The sequence below is a fragment of the Petromyzon marinus genome, chromosome 36 (assembly GCF_048934315.1).
Source record: "Petromyzon marinus isolate PM22_M1 ecotype Great Lakes invasive population chromosome 36, UKy_Petmar_22M1.pri1.0, whole genome shotgun sequence".
Classification (NCBI taxonomy): domain Eukaryota; kingdom Metazoa; phylum Chordata; class Hyperoartia; order Petromyzontiformes; family Petromyzontidae; genus Petromyzon; species Petromyzon marinus.
Genome location: NC_133702.1, coordinates 3,937,088 through 3,952,341, shown reverse-complemented (window position 1 = coordinate 3,952,341; position 15,254 = coordinate 3,937,088). Strand labels below are relative to the sequence as shown.

Sequence of the window (15,254 nt, the reverse complement as noted above, 5' to 3'; positions counted from 1 at the left end):
CGCGTATTGGAGTTGTCTTGCTACCAACAGTGGGTTACAGTAAGGAGAAAAATATTCCATGGCGGAGACACGGAGAACGAGTTCAACCTGTGGGAATACGGATGGTGCAATGTTAATTGAAATAAGGCGAATAACTCTCAAATCTTCCACCATGGACAATAGCGCTCTAAAGTAAGAGTCGTGCATAGCGGACCGCCGGGAGTGACCCCGAAGTCCGGTCGACTCGGGTGGGTGGCTCTGTCCCAGTGGCGTTGCGAGCGTGGGGCAGGCAGGGGGTGGCCTGCCCCTCCCCCCCCCCCCGGTGGCCAAAGCTACGAGTCGGGGCCCCCTTGATAACCAACACGAGGTATTTAACGCGTCGGACCACGCGGTATGTTTTCAACAAGTGTAAAAATAACAACACACATTTAAAACGCGGTTTAATATATTTTTTTATGAAAATGCTTTCATTAACGTTCCACGTTTTATTTTAATTTAATCAGAGCAATCACGTAATATTGCAAGGATGTAAAATGTACAACGGAGCTGTCGTGGCTGGATTTTTGCGGGACTCATCAAATATTGGGGCCCCGCCTGACCGATTGCGCTAACCGCTGCACTACAACACATGCGTACATACACACATACACGTAGTGACACAACGATACACATAGATACACATAAACAGCGACTATGTACAATTAGCGGAGGAGGTAATGCGTGCCATATGTGGTTGAATTGTTTCCAGAATTAGTATTTAGGAGCGGAGGCCTTTTTAGATATAACTTGAGTGAGTAGCTTTGCCGCTGCGAGGATAACACATCAGTCAAAAACGTAGACGGACGTTATCGGAACAAACAAAAAAACAATTGGTGCAGGTTGAGACCGGTTCGCGGTTCTCGTAAAATTCATGAAATCGGGTCGGGTCAAAAAAGTTTGACCCGCCGCAAGACTTTACCCTGCCCAGCATGTGTCGCCTACCAGTGGCCATCAGAGGCATCACGAATATGTACAGCTGAAGGCAATTCTCAAGTCGGGGCAAGTGGTTACGCAATACCTGTGACTCGCATAACCTGAGTTCGACTCCCGACTACAGCCAACAAATAAGTGGCGATACACAGTAAATTTCACAGGGTTCAAGTTTTTTTTGCAAATTCAAATAATAACAATCGAAATATATAATGTTCTCGAGTTCCCCAGCAAAGTTTCGAACATTCTCAAGACTTTTTTTCAGGAGGGCATTGGGACTTTTGGCCAGCACCATTAGTGTGTGGGTGCAACGTGTGAAGAAACGGAAGAAACCCCTCTCAGGCGAGAGGGTACCACCCACAAGCTCTGCAAAGTTAGGTTTAATAATCCTTTTCTCTACTGCCTATCTCTTGGCTATTTCACAGCCCAAGTCTGTAACAGCTGGCATTCAAGTAGTCTGCACGCGTGTTTTTTTCTGCGGGTCCTCCGTGTCTTCCCTCCGCATTTAGAAATGCGCGTTTAGAGTATTTGTCTGCTGTACATTTTCACATGATAGGCCACTTCGTTGGGCTATCATTTGTGGTAGCCAGGTCGCTGCTTCTGAAAAACAGCTGTATCGCTCAGTGGGCCTTTACCTGGTAAAAAAAAAAAACGACTTTAACAGTTTTAATAGTAACCAGGCTCAAAGCCTGCTTACCTTCCAGGAAGTGATGAGATCGGGCACAATCGGTGCGATTCGCTAGTGAGCCGAATGCATTTTGGAATATTTTACGTCGAGTAAACGCGTGAACCGCAATCAATCTGCGAGCCGCATGCGGTGTCTAAAATACGGGTACTCTTACACCTTCTAGTCGAGGGCCCTTCGGCCCGCGGTAGGCATGCACCTGGCGGTAATTTCCGTCGACCACCCAATAAAGACAATGACATTTGTTTTACGTTGCGTTCTTTTGTTTGCCAACAGTAAATAGCAGAATTTACTCAGGGGAGCCTCGCTTGCATTTCAACTCGGTTTGTCTTCCAGGAGTGCCCCTGCGATGGCACGTTTCCCCAAATTCCATCCACGGGTGTTTGGCTCGCGAGCGCGTGCGCCAACTAGGAGTAGCAATGCCCCCTAATAGCTGGTGCAATCACAGCAATCTCGCAGGGTTAAGAGGCTGGCTGCAATTACCTATCAGATTACCACCATTACCATGGATTTTTTTTGTACAATTCCTCAAACTAAAGACAAAAATGGGTTCTCCTCTGTGCGCGTTCGTTTAGATGTTGCCCACGGTTGGGTTCATAATGGTGGCCCCAAGTTGCGATGAAATTACACGGGCGTGCGGTGGCGCGGACGAGATGCAAACACATGGCTACACTTGGCGCGTCGCTTTGATGTTCGCCTCGAGGAAGAATCGAAGAGGAAAGAAGAAAGAAAGAAAGACGAGAGAGAGAGAGAAAGAAAACAAAACGAGAAGCTCAATTCACCGAAAATTATAGCCGGGGTGGTCTCAAGAATTCGTTCACGTAGTTTAAAAAAAAAAATTCGGAAACACGCCCTGGATCTTTCGCCTTTCGCAAGGGAAGTCCCGTGAAGTAAAGCCGTCAAGTAAAGCCGAGGCGTGTGTGCATTCTTGTAGTCTCACCCATTAATTCTACAGCAGCCCGGCACAACACAAGTTGCTATGCTCGAGGCATTAAAGCCGCGACTGTAAAACAACAACAATAACAACAACAACAACGCAAAGACCGCAAGGACATATTTGGCAAAGGAACAGTGTTTAATAACTGTGTAACAAAATCCATTCTTTTCCTCGCCTCCGCGCGGTGGTATTCATGAATCGTGAGCATATCAGCTCCAATTTAACGATCGTGACGGCTTTTATTTTTTGTTACACGGGCACGGTCTCAGCGCCACGCAAGGTGCGCATTTTGGTGACGCTTTGCACCGCACCGCACGACGTGGAGCGTTGGACTCTACTGGGCCATGGCTCGGTGCCATTCGTCGTCAAGAAGAAAAAAAAAGTGCAGGTGGCAGAGGAAGGGAATTTCGGGGAGGATAACCTGTGCCCCCCCCCCTCTCTCTCGCTGAAGCAACAAAGGGCCGGCCCCGTGTTTACACGACCTCCCCTTTTTGGGAAAATAAATTCCAGCCCAACTGGCCGCTGCGCTCTCAACCGTGTGTTTGTTTGCGCGTCGACGAACCGCTCGACCGTAAAATCGTCCGCCCGCGAGTCTCGGCGGCACGGGGGACAACTCCCGCCATGGGTGCTGTCGCGCGTCCGCCTTCTCTCCTCCTGCTGCTGCTGCTGCTGTGGCAGCTCCTGCAGCCGATGTCATCGCCGCCGTGCCGTGTGCTCTGCGTTCAGCTGCCCACGCACGACTCTCAAGACCCCCTGCGGACGTCGAAGAAAAACCCGATGGTCCCTGGCGACGTTCTGGGACAAGCGAGCGCGGGCGACCACGACCACCAGCAGCTTCAGCAGCAACTTGAGGGCCTCTCCAATCTGGAGCCCGTGGGGGCGCAGGCGGACGAGCCGCGGTCTCTGTCGCTCGGCGCGCTCACGGGACAGCTGCAGGAGCTGCAGCTGGACGTGGCGGTGCTGAGCAAGGGGCTCAGGCAGGGCACCTCGCGGCTGGCGGAGCGCCTCAACTCGCTGGAGTCGGCGGCGTCGGGCGAAGAGTCCAGGCTGCGGCGCGCGGGAGAGACCACCAAGGAGGCCCTCGCGTCTCTCGATAGGAGGATGAGCGCCGTGGCGAGCCTGCTGCTTCGTTTGGTGGCCGCGTGCGACTGGAGCTGCGGCGATTCCACCCAGCAGATCAGACTCGGTACGGTCGTTTTTTGCGCATTGCCTTTGCCGTGGGTCAAACCCACCACGCCATTGACGTTGGCCTGAGCGACGGTTGGAAGGGATTGGAGCCACGGTGGCGCAAATGTTGACTACCTTTCCTGATATGCAGGAGATTCATGGGTTCGATCCCGACCCTGACGCCTGTATATTTGGAAGTTGAATGTTCGCTCTCTCTTTCTGTTTGTCGCGTGGATTTTTCTTCAGGTCCTCCGGTTTTTCGCTCCACATTTAGAATCAACGTGCGTTCAGAGTGCAAATAAATGTTAACACTTACATGGGACTATCGTTTTTAATGGAAAAGAACGGACACTACACTGTAACATGATAACAAATGTATGTTAATAGCTTCAAAAAGTCAAAGAGTCTCCACTTGTTCGCCATCATTGTAAACGCGTGGCCTGGAATCTTCTCCAGGTGATCTCCAGTGCCCGGAGGCACATCTCTTGTGGCGTTGTAAATTCTCGGAAGTGTTCACGTCTTTTTGAAACACTCTGTATTTGGCTGCGATTCATTTCCACGTGATAAGCCACTTCGTTGAACTATCATTTGTGGCCTGGTCGCTCCTGAAAAAAGAGCTATACATCTCAGTGTGTCTTACCTGGTAAAAATTGAAAAAACATAGTTGAGTAAATTAACGAATGTGGGTGTGTGTTTTCCCTGCAGGTTTACGTGCACCGTAATTGCTCGTTTTAACGATTCAGTGAGTGCAAACCTAAAACGTAAAACACGAAAGACGTTCAACACACACAACCCGGATCGCCAGGTTCATAGCGCAGCGCGCGAACCGCTACACTATCGCTCCCCACGCGCACATCTATATATATACATACACACAGGGCACACCCATACACACACAGTGACACACACACACACAAGTGACACACACACACACACAGAGTGCTCGGGAGGCAATCAACATTGCACAGCTCAAGCCGAGATGAGAACACCTTGAGAAAAAAAAAAAGGTAACATTTACGATCTAGCGCCGAGGTGTAAACAGCACGGACCACTGACTCTTATCTCCGAATACTCAACACCAGGTGGAGCAAACAGAGTGAGCGAGGAGGGAGCGATGGGCACTCAGTGAGTGCAGGTGTGGAGGGTGTTTAATAAAAAAAAGCAGCCGTTCTCAATTGTCAATGCCATTAAGCTGCATTGCTCCCATTCCTTCACGTTAATAAACCAACTTACGATCTCAACGCGACGAGGTGACGTTAAATAAAGTCCATCCATTGCCAATCTACCAATGGATGAAGATATTCACGTGCAGTGTCTTCGGGGTGCCGCGGTGGCGAGGAGATGTTAACTACCTCGCCTGGTATACCCGAGGTCGTGGGTTACATCCCGACCCAGACGCCAGCTGTATATTTGGAGTTTGCGTGTCTCTCTCTCTCTCATCATCATCACGGTGGCGAGGAGATGTTAACTACCTCGCCTGGTATACCGGAGGTCTTGGGTTAGATCTCGACCCTGCGCCTGCTGTGTATTGGCAGTTTGCGTGTCTCTCTCTCATCATCATCACGGTGGCTATGAGATGTTAACTTCCTCGCCTGGTATACCGGAGGTCTTGGGTTAGATCTCGACCCTGCGCCTGCTGTGTATTGGCAGTTTGCGTGTCTCTCTCTCATCATCATCACAGTGGCTAGGAGATGTTAACTACCTCGCCTAGTATACAGGAGGTCGTGGGTTAGATCCCGACCCTGCGCCTGCGGTGCATTGGGAGTTTGCGTGTCTCTCTCTCTCTCTCATCATCATCACGATGGCGAGGAGATGTTAACTACCTCGCCTGGTATACCGGAAGTCGTGGGTTAGATCACGACCCTGCGCCTGCGGTGCATTGGGAGTTTGCGTGTCTCTCTCTCTCTCTCATCATCATCACGATGGCGAGGAGATGTTAACTACCTCGCCTGGTATACCGGAAGTCGTGGGTTAGATCACGACCCTGCGCCTGCGGTGCATTGGGAGTTTGCGTGTCTCTCTCTCCCCGTGGTCGCGTGCGTTTTTCTCCAGGTCCTCCGGTTTCCCCCTTCACATTTAGAATCAACGTCACGCGTTCAAAGTATTTTAGTCGCTGTACACTTGCACGTGACGATAAGCCTCTCCGTCGTGATATCGTTTGCGGCCAGGTCGCTTCTGAAAAACAGCGACGTAACTCAGTCGGTCGGAATGTGATCGATACGTTGGTACGGGTACATTGCAGGTTTTGTAAAAAAAAAGTAAAACTATTGTCGGGGTGGCGGAGGGTCAATGACAATAATGTTGTCGCAAAAAAACTACCGCATAATAGCCGAGCGCAAACAAAAATAAAATAAATGAACGTAAAATAAAATAAATGAACGTATTGGCGGTACACCATTGGTGTGCGGGAAAAGGTAAAAAAATATAAATGATAGTAAAAATTGTCGCAATTTTTTTTTACTTTCTCGCAATTCGCAAGCACGGTCAAGAAAATGTTGCGGGGTGGTGGTGGTGGTGAGTCAAAATCAGTTCTCGTGATGTCGTAAGCGGTCGGAAGACGTTCCCACGAGCCGGCTGAACACGAAGGGTCACGGTCTGTCGCCGAATGGCAGCACCCAGCCACGACCACGCTCGGCTGCTACGTTCTAAAGGCAACATTTGACTCCTCGTGCCCTCGACTTGGTCGGACGGTGCCTCGATTCAACGAGACCCAAATCAACGGCCAATAGTGACCCCTGTTTATTTGAGCAAGTCTCAGTAGACTCAATAAACCTTCGAATCGCGTCAAAATTGGCGACACGAGTCAATTAAAGACTGACAAATTGATTTGCTCGGTCAAATTTGGATTCTAGACTGTTGTATGAGGACCCCTGTGCTATGCTTAACCGGTGCACCGCCAATACGTCCACATATGGAATCGGAGGCGACTAGCTAACAACATTGCCGGGCAGCATTTGTTTGGTAGTCACACTCTGCTGATGAGGCTGGGGACGTTGAAACCGGTCCACAGTTTTGCCTGGCTTAAACCAATGCTGCTGAACCCCCCCCCCCTCTATTATGGATGATATTGGTCACGAAAGCCTACGTGTTAAAGCTGCTGGAAGCATTGCTCCACAAAGGCTGAGACTCCCAACGGGTTATTTACATTTTTTTCTGCAGGTGAAACAGATACTTTGTCTGTTTATACGTACGTGACTTTATCGTAGGAAAATATCGCGTCAAATAACTGTCTATTAGTGTCACTGTTATGAGATAACCAGGATATTGACTCAAATCGTGACGTATTATTATTATTGTACACTCCAAACATTACTGCCACTTTAGGTTTCAGGTCAAGTTCATTATCAGCCCTTCAAAGGAGCATAATAAACCATCACGCACGATCTTCCGAAAGAAGTTCAACATACACACAAAGACAAATACAAAGATCCCCCGTATAGCCTTAACAGACTGTAGGGGCCAGTGCTGTTAGCGAGCACCTATGAAGGCCCTGAACGGTACACGAGGATGGTGGGTGGCCAGCACCACGCCCGACCGCCTTTGTCTCCCTAGTGGCGACGTTTACACACCGCACCAGGTGCTCATTTTAGGCTTAGTTGACCTAGGGGAGGCCCATGACCGGTTCAGATAATCCTCACTGGGTGTTGGCCATGAGCGTGAATCGAACCCGGGTCGCCGGGTTCATAGCGCAGCGTAGCGCTAACCGCACCTCTGATTATCACTGTTGGCTACTTACGGTGCCGAAAGAAGTTCAACATATATACACACGCGCACACGCACACACACACGCACACACACACAACGTCAGCGTGCGGTGGGACCTGTCGGGCCAAACGTGGGCTCGGCGCTTGGCCCGACACAAATTGGTGACGCTGGTGACTCTTGTTCACCGGCGTGCGCCGTACAGAGAGTCGACGATTACAGACCCTGGACACGAGCGGGCGGCTCCTCCCTTTGTCGCCGGACATCTCGAAGCAAGATTCCACGGACGGTAAATCCTCGACTGCACCACCACCACCCTCCATCACACACCGCTGCCGCCGCCGCTACTGCAGCTGCTGACATTTCACACGCGAATGCACCACCACCATCACCACCACCCCACCCACTTCCCGCCGCCTATTGACTGAGTCCTAAACGACAGCTTTGGGTTCTCTCGGTGTCTCATTGCGAATGGGCGCAAGGGTCCGGCAGCGAATTGACGCATGCAGCCGGTAATCGGCGTCGCTTTTGATGCCCGAAGCGCGCGCAGTCGCGACGAGCCACTTTGGCGAATGTGGACTTGAGAGTCGTTGCAAGGCGAGACGGGTTCAAGAGCTGCAAGGTTCGGTGGATGTGCGGGGTTTTTAGAGCCTCAGTAATTCCAGGATGTATTGTTTAGAGCAGAGGGGTTGTCTATATTTGTGTGGGTGAGAGGCAGACGTGTTCGCTGCTGGGGGTGCGAGAGCCCCTTTCTTGGGAGTGCGAGACACGGGCAGATTTTTTTTTTAGAAGGTAAATCATCGAAACACACACATTAAGGACGGGCACGTAAGTACAACTACTTTGTTTCATCAAACACATTTATGTATGTATTAACATTATATATGTTTTAATGATTGAGAACTAAAGGGGTGCAAGGCTGCAGTAATGGTTAAGAATCGCTGACCTAGACTAATAACTCATTCATTACCCTCCGGGCCAGCCAGAGATGGGAAATATATTCATACCAAAGGCATTAAAGAAAAATGAAAGTTCATCGTTACATTTGTAGTTTGTAATTGCTATCTTTATTACACACCTCAAAGTAATCGACAATGTGTAACGATCTGTATCAAAGTTACATTGCCAGGAGTAATGCAAAATTTGAATGCATTTTTGTCAAACTTTGCCGGGCCCCCTTGAAAGTGGAGCGATCCGTGAATCATTGCTCGCAAATATAACTGTCGGAAGATGTCATTTTATTTGGAGGGGTGTTTTGGTCTTGGCATTCGCTCACCATGATACATTCGACTCAAGTTACCACATTTGTTTTCTTTAAATTGACTTAATCCCTCCCGCCACCCCCATTACCGATGTCACGTCACATGATGACGAATCCATTTGGAAATCTCACAGAGCGGTGTGACCCACGTGTCAGAGAAAGGATGCACAAGATATTTTAGGCGTCAGGGTAACGAGATGTTTACTACTTCACCTGATATACAGGAGGTCGTGGCTTGGATCCCGACCCTGAGTTTGTGTGTTCTTTCCGTGGTCGCGTGGATTTTTCTCCAGGTCCGCAGGTTTCTCCCTCCGCATTTAGAAACATGCGTTTAGCTGCTACAATATATTCCCAAATATTAAGCCACTTCGTTGAGCTATCGTTTGTGGCCAGGTCATTTCTGAAAGATAGCTAAATAGCTCAGTGGGCCTTACTTGGTAAACTATACATAGTTTGTAGTTTCATCTTTAGTTCATTTACGTGCAGTGGATATCCCAGATTCCAGGTGCACAAGTCGTGAAATCTCTTGCTTGACATTGCAGAGGATGATGTTGCTGCTGCTGCCTTGAATGGACGACTCTTCCCAGAGAACTGCGCTGACATCTACAAGCAGAAGATCAAGGAAAGCGGCATCTACACCATTCAGCCTGCGTCTGCCCAGGTGCCCTTCGAGGTGAGGGTATCAGGCACCCATCCGTCGCGCTCCATCGTTTCTGTTCCCCTCTGCCGAGAGTAATTCGCAGGCCTTGATCTTGGCGATGGTCTCTCCCCCTTATGGTTTGCTGCCGCGGGAGTGAGTCGGGTCAGCGACCTGGTGGACGCTCGCCAGCCGAGGTGGCAGCCAGCTCTGGCAATCTCCGAAGCGGCCGGACTTGGCTCCATGCTCGCCGGGGAGAAGCTGCTGCGGGAGGCCCTGAGGACGCTGCAGAAACTGGGATTGAAGCTGGAGATGCCGCCTCCTCCCATCGCAAGGACAGGGGAAAAGCTCTTGAAAACGAAGAGATGCAGAGACGTCTCGTTGAGGGAGGCTCACAAAAAAGAGCTGTACACTTACTGTGTAAAAGTGCTGCATTTTCAGGACCTCGAGAAATTACCGGACACAAAACGGAGAGAATATTTCTCCCCATTGATGGATGCTGGCCCCCAGTGGTGTGGCATGTACAAGCCCCCCACTGCAAAACGCTGTGGCGACCTCCAATTGAGATTGGCTCACTGGAGTGTGTCCTCAGCTGTGTGGGTCAGCCGAGCCTCACCAGGAACTCCAGTCACCTGTGCATTTTGCGGACCGAGAGAGGATCTCGCCCACCAATACCTCAAGTGCAAACGGCTTGACCCGCTGTTCCGCTTCTTAGCACAGATATTCAGGAGGCTGGACATCCCTTTCTACGAGAGAGCATCCGTGTACGCATTGGCCGTGACGAGCGGCAGCAGGCGCGATGTCGCTAACTTTGTGTGCGCCCAGGCAAAACTGGCGATCTATAAAACGAGGCAGCAAAGACTGGAAGGAGATAGTCGTGACTGTGGGGCAGTGGCAATGCTGAAGGCTCTCATAGAAGCACGCTTACAGCTGGAACACTCGTACTACGATCATGCCAGGGGGGGGGGGAAGGTGTCTTTTTAAATAAATGGGGGGCGCCGGGGAGGCCCTATGCACAATTGTAAATATGTAATGCACTTCACTACGCATTCTAATACCTCCCCCCCCCCGCCTCTCTCAGAGATGATGCCCTGCCATGCGTGATGAACACCTTGTTTTGTTGTTGTTGACATCGACGCTTCGTACGAGTGCGCTGTCACTGGCTGCTGGCATTGACGCTTCCTAGAAGCAATACAATTGATTTTAAAAGTCAAAGGTCTCTCTGTGTCTCTCTCCCTCTGTCTCTCTCCCTCTGTCTCCCCGTCCCCCCTCGCGTGCGCTCGCAGGCGTTCTGCGACATGGACACGGACGGCGGCGGCTGGACCGTCTTCCAGCGCCGGCGCGACGGCTCGTGGGACTTCAACCGCACGTGGGCCGAGTACAAGCGCGGCTTCGGCGAGGTGGGCGGCGAGCACTGGCTGGGCAACGATCGGCTGCACCAGCTGACTCGGACGAGTGACGAGGGACCCTCGCCGTCGTCGCCTCCATCATCGTCCTCGTCGTCGTCGTCACAGTCGTCGTCGTCGTCACAATCGTCGTCGTCGTCGTCACAATCGTCACAGTCGTCGTCACAGTCGTCGTTCACGCTGCGCGTGGAGCTCGAGGACTGGCACGGCGTGCGGCGCCACGCGCTCTACTCGCACTTCCGCGTCGCGTCCGAGCGCGAGCGCTACCGCCTGACGGCGCGCGGCTACCGCGGCGACGCGGGCAACGCGCTGGGCTACAGCCGCGGCTACAACCACGACGGGAGGCCCTTCTCGACGCCCGACCGCGACAACGACGCCTACGCCGCGGGGAGCTGCGCCGCCTACTACGCGTCCGGGTGGTGGTTCGACTCCTGCCTGGCCGCCAACCTCAACGGGCGCTACCACCGCGGGGGCTACCGAGGCCGAGTCACCGACGGCATCTACTGGGGCACGTGGTACATCCTGAGCGACTACCGCACCGGGCGCAAGTACTCGTTCCGCTCCGTCGAGATGAAGGTCCGCCCGGCGCGCTTCTGAAGCGGGCGCTGCCGGGGAGTGGGTTGGGCGGATCGGAGAGAGGGTGAATTGGATGGTGAGGTCGGCGATGATGATGGCGGTGATGATGCTCAAAACGAACTAAGCTATTTTTACATTTATACCGGGTGAGGCCCACTAAGCTATGTGGTGGGGTGGAGTGTGGGTAGTCCCACCTCTCCCACGGCATCTGGAGGAGTAGGCCAACGAAACTGCCACAGAGGGGCTCTGTTGAACTCGCGCTCGTGGAGGCTCTTCTGCCAGCAGTGGCCTTAGGATGTGAGCGCAGGACAGTAGATTGATCGTTTAACTAGTATGCCGCACAAATGCATCGGTTGAACGATGTGTATGTATGTCTCTGCATAGTTGGTTGACTCTTCGTCTCGTCATAGCTGGTCGACTCTCCGTCTCGTCATAGCTGGTCGACTCTCCGTCTCGTCATCGTTGGTCGATTCTCCGTCTCGTCATAGTTGGTCGACTCTTCGTCTCATCATCGTTGGTCGACTCTTCGTCTCGTCATAGTTGGTCGACTCTTCGTCTCGTCATCGTTGGTCGACTCTCCGTCTCGTCATAGTTGGTCGACTCGTCGTCTCGTCATCGTTGGTCGACTCTCCGTCTCGTCATCGTTGGTCGATTCTCCGTCTCGTCATAGTTGGTCGACTCTTCGTCTCGTCATCGTTGGTCGACTCTTCGTCTCGTCATAGTTGGTCGACTCTTCGTCTCATCATCGTTGGTCGACTCTCCGTTTCGTCATGGTTGGTCGACTCTCCGTCTCGTCATAGTTGGGTTGACTCTCCGTCTCGTCATCGTTGGTCGACTCTCCGTCTCGTCATAGTTGGTCGACTCTTCGTCTCGTCATTGTTGGTCGACTCTTCGTCTCGTCATAGTTGGTCGACTCTTCGTCTCGCCATAGTTGGTCGACTCTTCGTCTCGTCATAGTTGGTCGACTCTCCGTCTCGTCATAGTTGGTCGACTCTCCGTCTCGTTATAGTTGGTCGACTCTCCGTCTCGTCATGGTTGGTCGACTCTTCGTCTCGTCATAGTTGGTGGACTCTTCGTCTCGTCATTGTTGGTCGACTCTTCGTCTCGTCATAGTTGGTCGACTCTTCGTCTCGCCATAGTTGGTCGACTCTTCGTCTCGTCATAGTTGGTCGACTCTCCGTCTCGTCATAGTTGGTCGACTCTCCGTCTCGTTATAGTTGGTCGACTCTCCGTCTCGTCATGGTTGGTCGACTCTTCGTCTCGTCATAGTTGGTCGACTCTCCGTCTCGTTATAGTTGGTCGACTCTCCGTCTCGTCATGGTTGGTCGACTCTCCGTCTCGTCATAGTTGGTCGACTCTCCGTCTCGTCATCGTTGGTCGACTCTTCGTCTCGTCATAGTTGGTCGACTCTTCGTCTCGTCATAGTTGGTCGACTCTCCGTCTCGTCATAGTTGGTCGACTCTCCGTCTCGTCATAGTTGGTCGACTCTCCGTCTCGTCATGGTTGGTCGACTCTCCGTCTCGTCATAGTTGGTCGACTCTCCGTCTCGTCATAGTTGGTCGACTCTCCGTCTGGTCATTTTAAGCCCTGGAAGCCGTTCAGGAGAAACCGGTTCTCTCGAAGCACAGCAGGGAAATAGGAATTTGATTTCTGCATTTTCAATTAACCACTCAGTAAGCGTGTAATGGTCGCATCCGCGCCCTCCCGCATTCCACCCAGCAACTTGGGCAATTGTCATAATTGGATTCGAGATTTGTGTCTCGTTCCCACCGTCTAATTTCTTATTTCCCGTATTGTGCGTTCAGTACGTGGATGTCTTACTCTTTGTTCTTTCCGGTTCTCGGAGCGTGAAGGTAACATTAGCATATCACTTGAACACAATTTGTACGTAATATAATATTTTGATTTAAAGCTTTCGTGACTGCAGTGATTCATATTCTTGGTTCTTTCGGTAAAGTCACGTTGAAGGGAAGCAATAAAATAATAATATATATAAAAACAATAAAATTCTCACGACAAGCAGTCATCATCAGGTTTCCACACCAGGTGTGAAAACTTGATGATGACTGCTTGTGTTGCAGTCGAAACGTCGTGAGAATTTTATTGTTTTATATATATGTTATTATTTTATTGTGTCCCTTCAACGTGACTTTACCGAAAGAACCAAGAATATAATATAATCTGTTCTTAGCGGCACGATTCAATGCGCGATAGTGCGAGTGTAAGCATTCGTGTTTACCACTTAGCTTGGCTGCGTAACATTGTGTGAAACTGGAAAATCGAATACGCTGACGTCACCCAAAGCAGCACCAACACGGTGCATGTCTGAATCGTTGCCGAGTGTATGTGTGTGTGTTTACACTGCAGTTCTGCAGTCTGTGTAAGGTTGCCATGAGATTTTTAGGCTTCTGAAGGCTGCGAACACTGCAGGCCGCCAAGGTGCTTTGAATATAATCATGATATTTAGTACAGATGTGACACTGTGCCAAAGTTGAGTAGCTTTTTTTTTACTTTTCATATGTATTTTGTTTATTGGTAAATGTCAAACGTTGTAAAGGGAGTTGCATAATAAAATGGGTACATTTTCACATTCGTTGCTAGCCTGTGTTTTTGACACGAGACACCTCATCTCTTTTAACTCCAGCAGGGCAGTGCGGCGTCAACCCCGTGTTAGAAAAAAAAAACGGTCAGTGGAAGTAGATATCACAGAACTGCTCCTGAAAGTCTTCACGTGACCTCTTACCCCCACCAGGGGGTGGCAGCACTCTGCTTCCCGTCATGTTACGAAGCGCCCGTTGATTGACAGTAAAACCACAATTTTAGAAGTCTTGGTGCTAAAATTCGCCAAATTTAGTGCAACACCAAATTTAATGCGAAGGTGGATGGGAAATTAATGTAAATGATTTAGCGTTTATGATTCTTATTTTGAGCAATAATTCCACACCGAGCTTCCTGTTTGTTGTATTTTGCTAAAGTTAAATGTTGCTTATTTGAGTACGCTTAATTTGTAAAAATAAGTTTGACATATGAATACCTCCTTTAATAATAATAATAAAAAATGTTCCACTGCAGACCAGGGCAAATATTTATCTCTCCTCTATATATATGCGTGCACTTTTTTTGTATGAATGTATTTAGAAAAGCAGCGAATGAAACGGTGAAGCACTTTATTTATTTGTGTAATATGGAGTCAATTCACCTATTTTTAACTGAAAACTCGGCGATAGTGAGAATACTTTCAAAAGACATTTGACAAACGACTGCACAGTGAGTGAGTTCTATATTTACAGCCAGAGGAAAGTCCGTAGAGACTAAACACATTCATCTATCTTTGGGAAAGGCCGAGGGAAGCAAAAAGTCACCATAAGCCATGATTTATCAACTTCTGGATGGACTCCCAACCGTTTCTCTCAGCAACAACATATCTGAAATAAACTAGCGTTATCTATGGGACCTTTTTTGCCAGTATCCAAGGTGATGAAAACAAAAGAATATATTTTACCCTGTCTGGCAATAAAACAGGTGTTAAGAAGTTCAAACACCAAATATATACATTTTGCAAGGCATCATGACTGTATTAGCCACACGTACTTGTGGCAAAAACACGCAAACAAAGTGCTCTGATCAAATATCCATCGTCTTTAAAACTGATTGGCCTACACCAGAGACAGCTTTCTTTATGTCCTTGTCTCACCTGTGTCAGACCAGAGAACGCCTAAAGGCGAACAGTACAAAGACAATGCAAGTATCTGAACAATTATAGCTCGTGGCGAGCAGTTATACCTATGGGACTGTTCTTTGCCAGTAAACTATTCTTATCTTACTAGGCAAGGCCCACTAAGCTATATAGCTCTTTTTCAGAAGCGACCTGGCGATCACAAATAATAAAGCTGAACAAAGTAGCTCATCATATGTGGGAATTTGTCGCAGCAGCG

At 49.9% G+C, this 15,254-nt stretch overlaps 1 protein-coding gene across 1 annotated transcript; it reads left to right on the top strand.

Annotated features, from left to right (window-relative positions):
- The first annotated feature begins 232 nt into the window (after positions 1-232).
- LOC116949398 (fibrinogen-like protein 1) lies at positions 233-14,015 on the top strand. The gene is made up of 4 exons (XM_032966681.2): positions 233-3,756; positions 7,645-7,728; positions 9,243-9,373; positions 10,624-14,015. The coding sequence occupies exons 1-4, from the start codon at positions 3,192-3,194 to the stop codon at positions 11,338-11,340; spliced, it is 1,497 nt and encodes a 498-aa protein (XP_032822572.2). The 5' UTR covers positions 233-3,191; the 3' UTR covers positions 11,341-14,015.
- Positions 14,016-15,254: the final 1,239 nt, after the last annotated feature.